Here is a 15,341-nt window from a genome sequence, read left to right as displayed (position 1 = left end):
TAAAGTTGATCAACGCAAACAATTAATCAGATGAGCCTGAACACTTTTTAGATGAGTTTAGATAATAATTTCAGTGTAACCTAAGCATTCTGAATATTGTTTCTCTGACAAAGGAACTAGGTTTACTATTAAAGACCCCTTTTTTGCCCCAAAATATAGCAGTTTTACAAAATTGTTAAAATGTAAACTTTTAGTTATTTATTGGATAGTAGAATGCTTCTGCTACATAAAAATGGGCGGTTTTTGATTATACAATGCACATATAGCACCATTAAGTCATGCTAACTACTGAAATTTTCACAATCCTGGCAATTTAGTTAAATTTTAGACGGTTTCCATGTAAAACGAAAGTGGCCGCAACCGGATGCGGCCACTTTCATTTTTGACAAAAACCATCTGAAAAGTGACAATTTTGGGCCTATTTGGTAGATTTATCATATATGAGCTTGAATCGGATCGTTTTTAATGACTAAATTAGTTAAAATCTTTTACATAAATTAATTGAATCAAATGAAATAGACACTTGTGTGTTTAAAAAGTGGTCAAAATCTTTCGTCAGATGACCCTGAAATTTGAGGCCAAAATCGGTCCTTACCGGACGTACTCCTTTGTACGAAACTGTAAATACTTTTCTTTTTATTCAACCAAATGAAACTCGGCCTTGTTTCTGTGCGTAAGAATTATGTGTCTTCGTCAGATTACTTTGTGAACAATTTAGTGCTGACTAAAAGGATGACAATAGTAAATTGGGGTGGGGTGGAGGGGGATAAGTAATAGGAAGGTCAAAGTGAAAGTTTTAAGCTTGGAATAGTTTTGAAATCTAAAATTGATGGTAAAAAATTATTAGATGTAGATGTTCAAGAACGATTTTATTACAAAATTTTACAATAAAAACATTTTCCAAGAGAGGAAGGGAATTTCCCGTAAGATTAAAAAGTTAAGAAAATTTAAAGCGTCTAGTCACTTGCTGTATCTTTACGATTATTTTCAACATAAAATTTTTGTCTGAACAGTTGTCATTTTTTTTTTTGAAAGTTCGTAAGAAAACTCAATACATATTTCACTATTTTATGGAAGGACAGAGAATGGAGACGAGATAACCTAGATAACACTGACAGAAATAAAAAAATAACTTTTGCATTTTATAATTTCAAAATAAAGTGAGTTGTCAAGGATTTTTTTTTTGATAAAGAATTAAGGGGGAGGGGTTAAATGATGTTCCTACTTGTCTATATTTGTATATATTTCATGAATAAATATAAAATATGACTTTAGAGCAATTTGGGATTGCCGTGTTGTCATGTGACAAATTTACCACTGACGAGATTCATCAGAGCAATTTAGACTTTCCGTGTTGTCAAATGACATAAGCACTGACGGGATTCATCAGAGCAATTTAGACTTTCCGTGTTGTCATGTGACATATTTACCACTGACGAGATTCATCAGAGCAACTTAGACTTGCCGTGTTGTCTTGTGACATATTTACCACTGACGAGATTCATTAGAACAACTTAGACTTCCCGTGTTGTCATGTGACATATTTACCACTGACGAGATTCATTAGAGCAACTTACACTTTCCGTGTTGTCTTGTGACATATTAACCACTGACGTGATTCATTAGAACAACTTAGACTTCCCGTATTGTCATGTGATATTTACCACTGACGAGATTCATTAGAACAACTTAGACTTGCCGTGTTGTCATGTGACATATTTACCACTGACGAGATTCATTAGAACAGCTTAGACTTGCCGTGTTGTCATGTGACATATTTACCACTGACGAGATTCATCAGAGCAACTTAGACTTTCCATGTTGTCATGTGACATATTTACCACTGACGAGATTCATTAGAACAACTTAGACTTCCCGTGTTGTCATGTGACATATTTACCACTGACGAGATTCATTAGAACAACTTAGACTTCCCGTGTTGTCCTGTGACATATTTACCACTGACGAGATTCATTAGAACAACTTAGATTTTCCGTGTTGTCATGTGACATATTTACCACTGACGAGATTCATTAGAGCAACTTAGACTTCCCGTGTTGTCATGTAACATATTAACCACTGACAAGATTCATCAGAGCAACTTAGACTTGCCGTGTTGTAATGTGACGTATTAACCACTGACGAGATTTATCAGAGCAACTTAGACTTCCCGTGTTGTCATGTAACATATTAACCACTGACAAGATTCATCAGAGCAACTTAGACTTGCCGTGTTGTAATGTGACGTATTAACCACTGACGAGATTCATCAGAGCAACTTAGACTTCCCGTGTTGTCATGTGACATATTTACCACTGACGAGATTTATCAGAGCAACTTAGACTTTCCGTGTTGTCATGTGACATATTTACCACTGACGAGATTCATCAGAGCAACTTAGACTTTCCGTGTTGTCTTGTGACATATTAACCACTGACGAGATTTATTAGTGCAATTTAGACTTTCCGTGTTGTCATGTGACATATTAACCACTGACGAGATTCATCAGAGCAACTTAGACTTCCCGTGTTGTCATGTGACATATTTACCACTGACGAGATTTATCAGAGCAACTTAGACTTCCCGTGTTGTCATGTGACGTATTAACCACTGACGAGATTCATTAGAACAACTTAGACTTCCCGTGTTGTCATGTGACATATTTACCACTGACGAGATTCATCAGAGCAACTTAGACTTCCCGTGTTGTCATGTGACATATTTACCACTGACGAGATTCATCAGAGCAATTTAGACTTCCCGTGTTGTCATGTGACATATTTACCACTGACGAGATTCATAAAAGCAACTTAGACTTTCCGTTTTGTTATGTGACATATTTACCACTGACGAGATTTATTAGAGCAACTTAGACTTGCCGTGTTGTCATGTGACATATTAACCACTGACGAGATTCATCAGAGCAACTTAGACTTGCCGTGTTGTCATGTGACATATTTACCACTGACGAGATTCATTAGAGCAACTTAGACTTGCTGTGTTGTCATGTGACATATTAACCACTGACGAGATTCTGCAGAGCAACTTAGACTTCCCGTGTTGTCATATGACATATTAACCACTGACGAGATTCATTAGAGCAACTTAGACTTGCCGTGTTGTCATGTGACGTATTTACCACTGACGAGATTCATCAGAGCAATTTAGACTTTCCGTGTTGTCTTGTGACATATAAACCACTGACGAGATTCATATTACTAATAAAACATAGTAGGTGCTGCCAGCTTACATTTGGTTTTTGAAATCTCAACCATCGACCTTTTAAATAAAAAAAAAGAACTAGAAAGTCCAGCCAAGGACGTTTTGCCAAGGACGTCATTGGTCCAGTTCAGAAAATCAGTATAGAAAAGGCCATGACTCTTTAAAATCAGTATCATAGATAAAACTAACAACAAAAAACAACAATACAATCACGTAAAATAAACAAAAGGTTGACCAGTCTTTAATTGGCCGATGTGATGATACCGATTTTAAATATAGGCCGGAAGCTCTGGTTTCGTTTAGGGTTGGCTTCGTTTCTGTAATCCTCAATTGTATTTTCTCTATATTTTATCACATCATTTAGTTAAATTTTTCTATTATTTGTTTTTTTAGCCATCTCATGATTCTGTATTTTTGGTCCATTAGTATCTTTTCCTTATATTTTCAACAATTTTAAATGCAGACCGAAAAAACAATTTAAGTCCGTTTCAATATGTATTTAAAAATGAAGATGTGGTACGATTGCCAACGAGACAACTAGATTCATAAGAGACCAAATGACATAGAAATCATAATTAACAACTATAGGTCATCGTATGGCTTTCAACAATGATGCTAAGCCTATTCCGCATATATGCAGATTTAAAAGGCCCCGAAATGACGAATGTAAAACAATTCAAACGAGAAAAATAACGAACTAATTAAATTAAAATAATAAACGAAAATCGAATAAACAACACACCAAGAAACGGCAAGCACTGAATTACAGGCTCCTGACTTAGGACAGGTAACGAACATACAAACGTGACAGTGCTAAACATGAATGTGCATGGGAGCCAAACCCTCCCCTTAACCGGGGACAGTTGTTTACCAGTACAACTTAAGAACAAAAGAAAAATCATTTGGAAAGGCTAACTCATCAGATGGATACAAATACTACAAATATCTATAAAAAAATACAAAGTTGACGTGGCCGCATATTTGAATCTCCCAACAACAAAAAGACACAAGTATAGAGCTGAGAGTACCCGCAGTTACTGAAAGCTAGCACAAAGCCAGGCCCACTAACAATAAATGAAAAAAAAAATCATGCATTCAAGACTAAATTATCAATCAGTACAGTGACATTTAACATCCAATGGATTTAGTGTAAAAAATATTATTTTAAAAAGCCTGAAAAATATGTTTATGAAAAAATACCTGAGAGTGGTGCTAAAGGACACATACAGTTGTAATACCTGTTGTAGTATGCATATTGTGCAAAAATCAGCAACTTTCTAAAGTCTACTAAATTACAAGAACGGTAAACCAAAACTAGTATAACCGTATTGATCTGTGTCCACACTTGTTATGAAATAAAATTTATTTTGCGGCGTCGATACCGTCATAACTCTATATGATGTAAAGAAGATGTGAAGAAACTTTGGACCATAGTATGGTGGCAATATGCGATCATTTCGCCTTTTCGTGTTTGCTCCTTTCACTTTGCAAACGCAAAATCGGGAAATCGAGAAATCGAGAAACCGAAATCGTGAAATAGAGAAATCGGGAAATCGGGAAATCGAGAAATCGGAAAATCGAGAAATCGAGAAATCGAGAAAGCAAGAAAATTCACAAAAGATGTTAGAAAGGCTATTTATTTAATGGACATTTCAGTTTTAAGAATAGTCTTCTTTTTTTACTTCAACACGTGTCAATGAAGGAAAAACACAATGAGATAAATGTATCAATTTTGAATTCTATCATCATATTTCACATTTTTAAAATGTAATCATGCATATGAAAACAAAATTTCCTATTTGTAGAGCGTTGATAGAATTAAAAACTACATCTAGTATGAAGCTCTAAAAAATGTACACACTGAGATGTTATAAAGTCAACAATATGCATAAATGAGCAACACGACGGGTGCCACATGTGGAGCAGGATCAGTTTTCTGACAAACACACTTGAACAACTAATTGACAAACACTTTAAACACTTTATTAACTACTCTTTGGTCAGTTGTTGTCTTTTGACACATTCCATTCCAATTTATTTCCAATGAATACAACCAACGGCACAAGTTAGACAAACACTTAAACACTTTACAATTATTGGGCGTTATCACGCGAAAAAGGTAGAAGCATGTAGCAATGAGTCCAAGAAAATTATGCGGCTACGCTAGCTGTTACCATACTTAGACGTCATAAATATCCCCAATGCCAACGTTATTGTCGAAGTATCGGCAATACACTGCAGCAAGGAAGTTTTTAAAGTAAAAAGAATCATTCTATTCAGCTTTTTGAAGATAAGAAAATCGAAAGACAATTCTGGTGAGTAATGTTATTTCACTTTTTTCAAGGAATGTACTTTATTTATTTAGAAAAAAAACAAGCATAAAACAAAAAACCCGCATTTAAGAAATCGTGGTATGAGCTCCTATAAAGTCACGACAATTTATTGTATCGCTAATACTTATCTAACATATTAAAACGTCTAAGGTTTAAATAAATGAAGAATTAGTGTTTCCTCAACAAAACCTATGTATAATTTTGTTACTGTTGGTCATTTTTCGCAGGTCATATGCAATCTACTTATGGTCAGACTTCTTGAAAATGCTTATTTAGCAAAATGTATTTAAAACTATATAGCCTAACTACAGGAAAAAAGTTGGAAATACAAAGTGACTTAAAAACAAACACTGAACAGAAAACAAATGACCAACAGAAGCGACCACTGTGGTGAATGCAATTTAATTTCTATAATGATTGAATGAACGATGATTGTAACATACCTAGAAAAAAATCCTCTTCAATGTATATAAATATAGAAAAAACTAAAAATATATTCAGTGAAACCATATTTGATTGCATTATTCAGCAGATTTCGAAATTTAAAAAAATGAAGTGATAGGGAAAGGGGGTTGTGATACAAAAGATTTCACGATACGTTTTTAACTAATACTTGGTTCAACAATTAATAGGTTGACAATGGCAATGTCCACCCAGCAAGAGGAGAGGGATCATTTTACCGTGTCCGGATTTTGTGAGGCCATTCTGAGTACAGCAGAATTCGAGTGTTCGCTTGAGGACATACTACACAAAAAGGCGTCTGAGGCAAAGAGGCTAATTTGGAAAATGGAATTAAGTATGTATTACCAATATCATATTCAAATCTTATTTAGATAAACAGGTCAATTATTCAATAAATATAGTCCGTTTTATTCTGTCACTGTATTTCGCTCTACACCCTGTTCTCAGTTTTGCTTCCTGTAATAATTCATTTGATAGTTTTCTCTTTAAATTCAAATTCTAGTTGTGTGAGGCACAACCCAAATGGGACAATTGCACAATACCAAAAAAATAACCTTCAGACATCTAAGGGTCAACATATGGCCTCCAATGAAAAACAAGAATATGTCAATAAGACAAAATTTGCGAATTTCTATTCGGTCATCCAACAAGAGCGTAAAATTTGAACGGTTAACTGATTCTGTTGTAACAAGTTCAATATATTGAGAATAATTTCATGCAACATCTTCCTTAAAATTTGAGCAGACCTTCCTTATTTTAAAATCTAATTGATTTATTTCAACAGAGAGAGAAAATAAGGAAGAGCAGAAATCAGAAATAGACGAGGATCAAACAGAAATTATGAATGAGGAAGAAAAGAAACCAGAAATGGATGTTGATATATCAACAGAGCAGAGAAGAGGTAATTTTCTTTCATATTTTTACGCAATTCAATTGTCAGCACATTTGCTTTTTGTGTACAAAATAAGAAGATGTGGTATGATTACAAATGAGACAACTCCCCACTCGAGACCAACTATATATGTTACCATGTGACCTTTAATAATGAGTGTCACCCATACCGCTTATTCAGTGTATCTTTAATGAAAGTTTTAAAAAATTTCTTCACTGAGTATGACAAATCTGAATGAAAATAAGGACACCTACAGGTGCGGGAGTTTCTCGCTACATTGAAGACCCATTTGTGACCTTCGGCTGTTGTCTGCTCTATGGTCGGGTTGTTGTCGCTTTGACACATTCCCCATTTCCTTTCTCAATTTTAAGTAAGCTATCATATCATCTCAGATGAAAGTTTATATTTTTAATTCTTAAGTTAGTTTGTGGCAATGATGGGACTTATAAATATAAAGGCCGGAGGAAAAGCAAGTAAAAGCTTTGTCTTTTTTCTTTCTTTCTAGGAATTATAATTACAAAGTCGATCCACGTGCAGAGAATTGGAGAGAACCCATTGAAGAATGCCGTCGGACATATAAATAAGGTACAATAAAGAATTAAGGGGACATTATAATGGGGTAGATGTTAATGGTAATAAGAATCCAATTTCTAAGTAGAACAGTGATTTCATTGCTGTTCTTCATATTCACGATGAAATCTGTTCTCATTTTAAAAATTCCTTTAAATGTAACGTTGCAACACATTTTCTAAACGGTAAAAGTTGTTCCATTTTATTTTAGCCGAAGGATGTGCTTTCTTCGTGCTCATGTGCCTGATAGTCAGTTGGATTTTGGTGGTTGTAATGAAAATCAAGAGATTTTCAATGGTACATTTGAGCTTTATGTATGCCGTAAATCTTATTTGTTTCAAATTTATACAACTTTTTGACATTTTGATAATAAATTTTTCGTTTTTTAAACGTATCGTGAAATATGTCTTTAGTGAGTAATCAATTTTTTTGCAACATTTCAATATCAATTTTACGTGTGCGTGTTGTGATATTTGAAAAATGCTGTATTATCATTATAGGATTCAGTTCAGACTTCTGTACTGAAAGGATCAATAAATGACAAAGAAGCGAAAAGGGACGAAAGGAAAATGAAAAGAGAACTTATGAAAGAGGAAAAAATAAAACAGAAAAAAGCTAAAGAAGAGGAAATGATTGTTAAAACACAGTTCAAAGCAATCGAAAAGAGTAACCAAAGACACAATAAGGATGTGAAGTCAAAATGGAAGAAGGAACAAAAGAGGAGAAAGCAGATGAAAAAGATGGTTGAAAAAGGAAATAGGAATTTAGAAAAAGGTATTTATTTCATAAATATGTCTTCTTTCTTCAGTCTTCTTCTGACTTAACGAGTTTTGATGGTTATAGTTGCCGTAGGCGTAAGTCTTTTCTAACTTCAACCAACCATTGCCAATGATGTATTAAAATCAATAAAAGAAATATACAAATTTCTAATTCAATTATGATCATATTTCACATTTTTATGATATAATGTATAAAAATTAATTGTCTAATTCAGAGTTCCATGTACATACACGATTCATGAAAAGTTTGTCTTATAGTTTTTAGTATAACTTAATATTTTAAATTTAAAGAAAAATAAATATACTAAATGCGGGTGATAGGTAAATTTAGGATCAACTCTTCAAAAAATAAACCCAGAGTGCACCGGGAGTTTAAAATCTTTTATGAAAACAGTATGAAATTTCTACATCCGTGTTTATCTTTACAGAAATGAAGAAGATCGAGAAAAAGAGAGTAAAGGACGAAAAGAAGAAAGTATTCCAAGCTATTGATGTTGCTCAAGAAAAGCAAAATGATTTAACAACAGTAAGAACAGATGAAGAAACAGAGAAAAATGAAGACGATAAAAATAAAACTATCGATATTGATGGGGAACAACAAAATGGTTCCAAAATAGTCAAAGCAAATGAAGAGACAGAGAATGACGAAGACGAGAGGGAGACAACAGATGAAACAATCGATGTTGAGAAAAACAAAACAGAGAAAGAGACAGAGATGACCGAAGACGAGAGGGAGACAACAGATCAAACAATCGATGTTGAGAAAAACAAAACAGAGAAAGAGACAGAGATAACCGAAGACGAGAGGAAGACAACAGATCAAACAATCGATGTTGAGAAAAACAAAACAGAGAAAGAGACAGAGATAACCGAAGACGAGAGGGAGACAACAGATCAAACAATCGATGTTGAGAAAAACAAAACAGAGAAAGAGACAGAGATAACCGAAGACGAGAGGAAGACAACAGATCAAACAATCGATGTTGAGAAAAACAAAACAGAGAAAGAGACAGAGATAACCGAAGACGAGAGGGAGACAACAGATCAAACAATCGATGTTGAGAAAAACAAAACAGAGAAAGAGACAGAGATAACCGAAGACGAGAGGGAGACAACAGATCAAACAATCGATGTTGAGAAAAACAAAACAGAGAAAGAGACAGAGATAACCGAAGACGAGAGGGAGACAACAGATCAAACAATCGATGTTGAGAAAAACAAAACAGAGAAAGAGACAGAGATAACCGATGACGAGAGGGAGACAACAGATCAAACAATCGATGTTGAGAAAAACAAAACAGAGAAAGAGACAGAGATAACCGAAGACGAGAGGGAGACAACAGATCAAACAATCGATGTTGAGAAAAACAAAACAGAGAAAGAGACAGAGATAACCGAAGACGAGAGGGAGACAACAGATCAAACAATCGATGTTGAGAAAAACAAAACAGAGAAAGAGACAGAGATAACCGAAGACGAGAGGGAGACAACAGATGAAACAATCGATGTTGAGAAAAACAAAACAGAGAAAGAGACAGAGATAACCGAAGACGAGAGGGAGACAAAAGATCAAACAATCGATGTTGAGAAAAACAAAACAGAGAAAGAGACAGAGATAACCGAAGGACAGACAATCACCTGTGATAGTATTGGAAATAATGAAGTGAAAGAAAATTCCGAAAATGATGCAAAAGACATTAAAATGAGTACCAAAAATGCCGGAAAGAAAACCACATTTGCTGCCAGAATCAGTGGATTCTTCCGTTCCTTATCATGTATCAAAAGACAGAAGAAAAGCAAAGATGTGTGTTAATGAACTAGTTATTTTCTAGAAATTGTTATTTTTCTACTTTCTATTTTCTTAATAAAAAGCCAAAATCATTGTTATTTAGCCTTGAGGAACCTGTTTTATTTAGAGACTTTATTTGAGAATTAATCTAGTATTTTGTAACTGCTAGTATACTCCTACTTCAAAAGTTTGTGTCTCTTCTCTTTTTGCTGGTTTTTGTGTGTGCTTCATGTCGATCTTAAAAGGTCAAATCCCTTTTCAAACTAAGATATGTGTTGATTAACATGTTTTATTCATCAAATTTTATCTTATTAATGTTTTAATTTTTAATTTTCTAAACGAGAAGCCAAAAATCAAGGGTTTATTTACTAGATATTTGTCTATGGACTAGCTTTTAGTAACAACTACACGGTGGGTAAGGTTGTTCTGCGAGAGAACGTTCTGTGCTGGTGATTCGGTCCTGACGGGTGCTGGTGGTCCTGATTCTGTGCTGGTGGGTTTGTTGCTTATTTTTTCTCTGATACGTCATAAGTACCATGCAATGAATATTACAACTTATTATTGCAAAAGTCGTGCAAGTTCGCCAAACGAAATTGTCCTGTCGACGATTAGAAAAAGGTCCTGGTTCTGTTCTCCTATGTCCTGGTTCTGTGCCTTTACATCTAAGCTAAAAGTGGCAAATATTCAAAATCATTGATGCTCTACTGTTAATGACTAGTTAGCTGTTATCTATTTTCTTAAAATTGCCATTGTTGTGAATCTGTTTACTATTATGAAAAAAATAACCCATATTTTTTTAATTTACTGTTTTCTGTTTTCTCATTTAAGATGATTTAAAATGCTGTTATCCGTTATCAATATTTTAAATTAACTGTAAACTTATTTGCTGACCTGTTGATAGAACCCCTCTTGCCCCATTTTAAGATAAGAAAATATGTTTACGATTTTCTGGATTACGATCCTTTTGCACGATCATCAAAATATGGTGTAAAATATTCAATACCTATATAAAAAAGATGATGTGGTATGTTTGTCAATAGACAAATTTCCAATAAGAAACCAAAAGGAAGTATGTGTAAACAACCATAATGTTGTACGACCTTCAACAATGACCCAAAAATCAAAATGTAAAAGGTTTTGCATAAAAATGGGTAGCATAAATATAGAACAAAGGATTTTTTTTCTAATAAAATTGAGAATGGAAACGGGGATGTGTCAGAGACAACAACATGACCATAGAGGAGACAAAAGTCGAAGGCCGTCAAAGGGTTTTCAACACAGCGAAAAAAATATCGCACCCAGATGCGGGCTTCAGTCGGCCGTTACACAAAATGTAATCTAGTTCATTAGAAATGGATGTCACATTCATCTTCATAACATATAAATGAACTAAAATAAAAAAAAAAAAAACAAAGGCAAGAGGCTCCTGACTTTTGCCAGGGGCTAAAATGAGTCGGGATTAAACATGTAAAAATCAGGCACTGACGAGATTTATCAGATCAGTTTAGAGCAATTTGGACTTGCCGTGTTGCCATGTGACATATTAACCACTGACGGGATTCATCAGAGCAATTTAAACTTTCCGTGTTGTCATGTGACATATTAACCACTGACGAGATTCATCAGAGCAATTTAGACTTTCCGTGTTGTCATGTAACATATAAACCACTGACGAGATTCATCAGAGCAATTTAGACTTTCCGTGTTGTCATGTAACATATAAACCACTGACGAGATTCATCAGAGCAATTTAGACTTTCCGTGTTGTCATGTGACATATTAACCACTGACGAGATTCATCAGAGCAGTTTAGACTTTTCATGTAGTCATGTGACATATTAACCACTGACGAGATTCATCAGAGCAATTTAGAGTTGCCGTGTTGTCATGTGACATATTAACCACTGACGAGGCATCAGAGCAATTTAGACTTTCCGTGTTGTCATGTGACATATTAACCACTGACGAGATTCATCAGAGCAATTTAGACTTTCCATGTAGTTATGTGACATATTAATCACTGACGAGATTCATCAGAGCAATTTAGACTTCCCGTGTTGTCATGTGACATATTAACCACTGACGAGATTCATCAGATCAATTTAGACTTGCCGTGTTGTCATGTGACAAATTAACCAGTGACGAGATTTATCAGAGTAATTTAGACTTGCCGTGTTGTCATGTGACATATTAACCACTGACGAGATTCATATTTCTAATAAAACATACGAGGTGCTGCCAGCTTAAATTTGGTTTTTGAGATCTCAACCATCGACCTCGATATTGAATAAAAAAAGAACCAGAAAGTCCAGCCAAGGACGTTTAGCCAAGGACGTCCTTGGTCCAGTTCAGAAAATCAGTATAGAAAAGGCCATGACTCTTTAAAATCGGTATCATAGATAAAACTAACAACAACAAAAACAACAATACAATCACGTTAAATAAATAAAAGGTTGACCAGTCTTTGATTGGCCGATGTGATGATACCGATTTTTAATATAGGCCGGAAGCTCTCGTTTCTTTTATGGTTGGCTTCGTTTCTGTAATCCTCAATTGTATTTTCTCTATATTTTAGCACATCATTTAGGCAATTTTCTCTATTATTTGTTTCTTTTAGCCATCTCATGATTCTGCATTATTTGGTCCATTAGTATCTATTCTTTATATATATTTTATATTTTCAATTTTAAATGCAGACCAAAAATCTTTAAGTCCGTTTCAATATATATTTAAAAATAAAGATGTGGTACGATTGCCAACGAGACAACTATTTATAAGAGACAAAATGACATAGAAATCATAATTAACAACTATAGTTCATCGTATGGCCTTCAACAATGAGCTAATATATAAAAAAGAAGATGTGGTATTATTGCCAATGAGACAACTATCCACAAAAGACCAAAATGACACAGACATTAACAACTATAGGTCACCGTATGGCCTTCAACAATGAGCAAAGCCCATACTGCATAGTCAGCTATAAAAGGCCCCGATAAGACAATGTAAAACAATTCAAACGAGAAAACTAACGGCCTTATTTATGTAAAAAAAGAACGAAAAACAAATATGTAACACATAAACAAACGACAACCACTGAATTACAGGCTCCTGACTTAGGACAGGCACATACATAAATAATGTGGCGGGGTTAAACATGTTAGCGGGATCCCAACCCTCCCCCTATTCTGGGACAGTGGTATAACAGTACAACATAAGAACGAACTATAAAAATCAATTGAAAATGGCTTAACTCATCAGATGGACAAATATACAAGTGAACGTGGCCGGTACTTATACATCCCGACACAAAAAGACACAATGAACAGATCTGAGAGTACTCGCAGTTATCTGACAGCTAGTTCAAAGCCACTAACAACTAATAAAAAAATCATGGAACTAAGACTAAACTATCAATCCGTACACATCCAACATCCAATGGATTTAGTGTAAAGAAGTCATCGATAGCCAGAGAAATACATGACCTTGTGCAATGCCAAGTTACAGGTATCGACAGATTGTAGATCCATGAATATGTATATGCATATAACATACTAGTAATATTTAGTTAGCTTTTAATTTACTGATAACACAATCAATATTTATACCAATAAAAACAATATTCAATGATCTAATTACAGTGTTGAATAGGTATCCTTTTAGAATAAGTTTATTTAAAGGAGCGACAAGTTTACATGGATCATTTCTAAATTTCCGGGCACGGTTAACAACATTTCCGTAAAAATGAGGATGTGCTTTCCCGTTTGAAATAAGTTTTCTACAGGTACAACCAAACTTCAAAACCAAATCTTTATATCTATGGAAAAATTTAGTAAAGGTTTTAAGTAATTTATGGTAACGATATCCCTGGTTTAATAATTTACCAGTAATACATAGGTTGCGTTGGTTAAAATCAAAAACGTCACAACAGACACGGGTATAGCGAACAAGTTGTGAAATATAAACACCGTAAAATGGTGCCAAAGGAACATCACCATCTAAAAATGGAAAATTAACAATAGGGAACGAAAAATCGTCTCTTTTGTCGTAAATTTTAGTGTGGAGTTTCCCGTTTAAAACCGAAATATCTAAATCCAGGAAAGGACAATTATTAGCGAATAAATTTGATTTATTTAAAGTAAGTTCCTTGGGGTACATTTCCGCAGTATATGGAGAAAATTCTTGATTATTTAACGAAAAAATATCAGCCTATTCCGCATATATGCAGATATAAAAGACCCCGAAATGACGAATATAAAACAATTTAAACGAGAAAAAGAACGAAATAATTTAACTAAAATAATGAACGAAAAACAAATATGCAACACACCAAGAAACGACAAGCACAGAATTACAGGCCCCTGATTTAGGACAGGTAACGGACATAAAAACGTGGCAGTGTTAAACATGAATGTGCATGGGAGCTAAACCCTCCCCTTAACTGGGACAGTTTTTTAACAGTACAACTTAAGAATAAAAGCAAAATCAGTTTAAAAGACTAACTCATCAGGTTGATTCAAATACTACAAATATCTATCTAAAAAGATACAAAGTTGACGTGGCCGCATATTTGAATATTCCAACAACAGGGAGACACAAGTACAGAGCTGAGAATACCCGCAGTTACTGACAGCTAGCTCAAACCTAGGCCAACTGACAATAAATGAAAAAAATCAGGCATTCAAGACTAAATTATCAATCAGTACAGAGACATTTAACATCCAATGGATTTAGTGTGAAGAATGTTATTTTAAAAAGCCTGAAACATATGTTGATGAAAAAATACCTGAAAGTGGTGCTAAAAACTTAAAGGGGATACGATACATACAGTTGTAATACCTGTTGTAGTATGCATGTTGTGCTAAAATCAGCAACTATCTTAAGTCTACTAAATTACAACGGTAAACCAAAAGTAGTATTGCCACATTGATCTGTGTCCACACTTGTTATAGGATTTAATTTATTTTGCGGCGTCGATATCTTCATAATTCTTTATGATATAAAGAAGATGGGAAGAAACTTTGGACCATAGTATGGTGGCCGGATGCGGCCATTTCGCCTTTTCGCGTTTTTGTGTTTGTTCCTTTCAATTTGCAAACGCAAAATCGGGAAATTGAGAATTCGGGAAATTGAGAAATCAGGAAATCGGGAAATCGGGAAATTGGGAATTTGAGAAATCGAGAACTCAAGAAAACGTACAAAAGATGTTAGAAAGGGTATTTATTTAATGGACATTTTAGCTTTCTCCGGGCTTCTATTAACTAAACGAATTTAGGTACACGCCGGTGACACGA

General features: G+C 34.5%; 1 protein-coding gene across 1 annotated transcript; it reads left to right on the top strand.

The window, feature by feature from the left end:
- Nucleotides 1-5,437: 5,437 nt before the first annotated feature.
- LOC143069139 (uncharacterized) lies at nt 5,438-10,115 on the top strand. Its single transcript, XM_076243624.1, has 6 exons — nt 5,438-5,537; nt 6,188-6,351; nt 6,802-6,918; nt 7,415-7,494; nt 7,980-8,253; nt 8,687-10,115. The coding sequence occupies exons 2-6, from the start codon at nt 6,195-6,197 to the stop codon at nt 10,069-10,071; spliced, it is 2,013 nt and encodes a 670-aa protein (XP_076099739.1). The 5' UTR covers nt 5,438-5,537; nt 6,188-6,194; the 3' UTR covers nt 10,072-10,115.
- The last annotated feature ends 5,226 nt before the right edge of the window (nt 10,116-15,341 follow it).

The sequence above is a fragment of the Mytilus galloprovincialis genome, chromosome 3 (assembly GCF_965363235.1).
Source record: "Mytilus galloprovincialis chromosome 3, xbMytGall1.hap1.1, whole genome shotgun sequence".
NCBI lineage: Eukaryota > Metazoa > Mollusca > Bivalvia > Mytilida > Mytilidae > Mytilus > Mytilus galloprovincialis.
Note: the sequence above shows the minus strand (reverse complement) of the source record. Positions and strands in the feature narration are given on the sequence as shown.

Coding starts and splice junctions, on each gene's coding strand:
- LOC143069139 (XM_076243624.1), top strand. CDS start 6,195: ATGGCAATGTCCACCCAGCAAGAGGAGAGGGATCATTTTACCGTGTCC. Junction 6,919..7,414: donor ATCAACAGAGCAGAGAAGAG/GTAATTTTCTTT, acceptor CTTTCTTTCTAG/GAATTATAATTACAAAGTCG. Junction 8,254..8,686: donor AAATAGGAATTTAGAAAAAG/GTATTTATTTCA, acceptor TTATCTTTACAG/AAATGAAGAAGATCGAGAAA.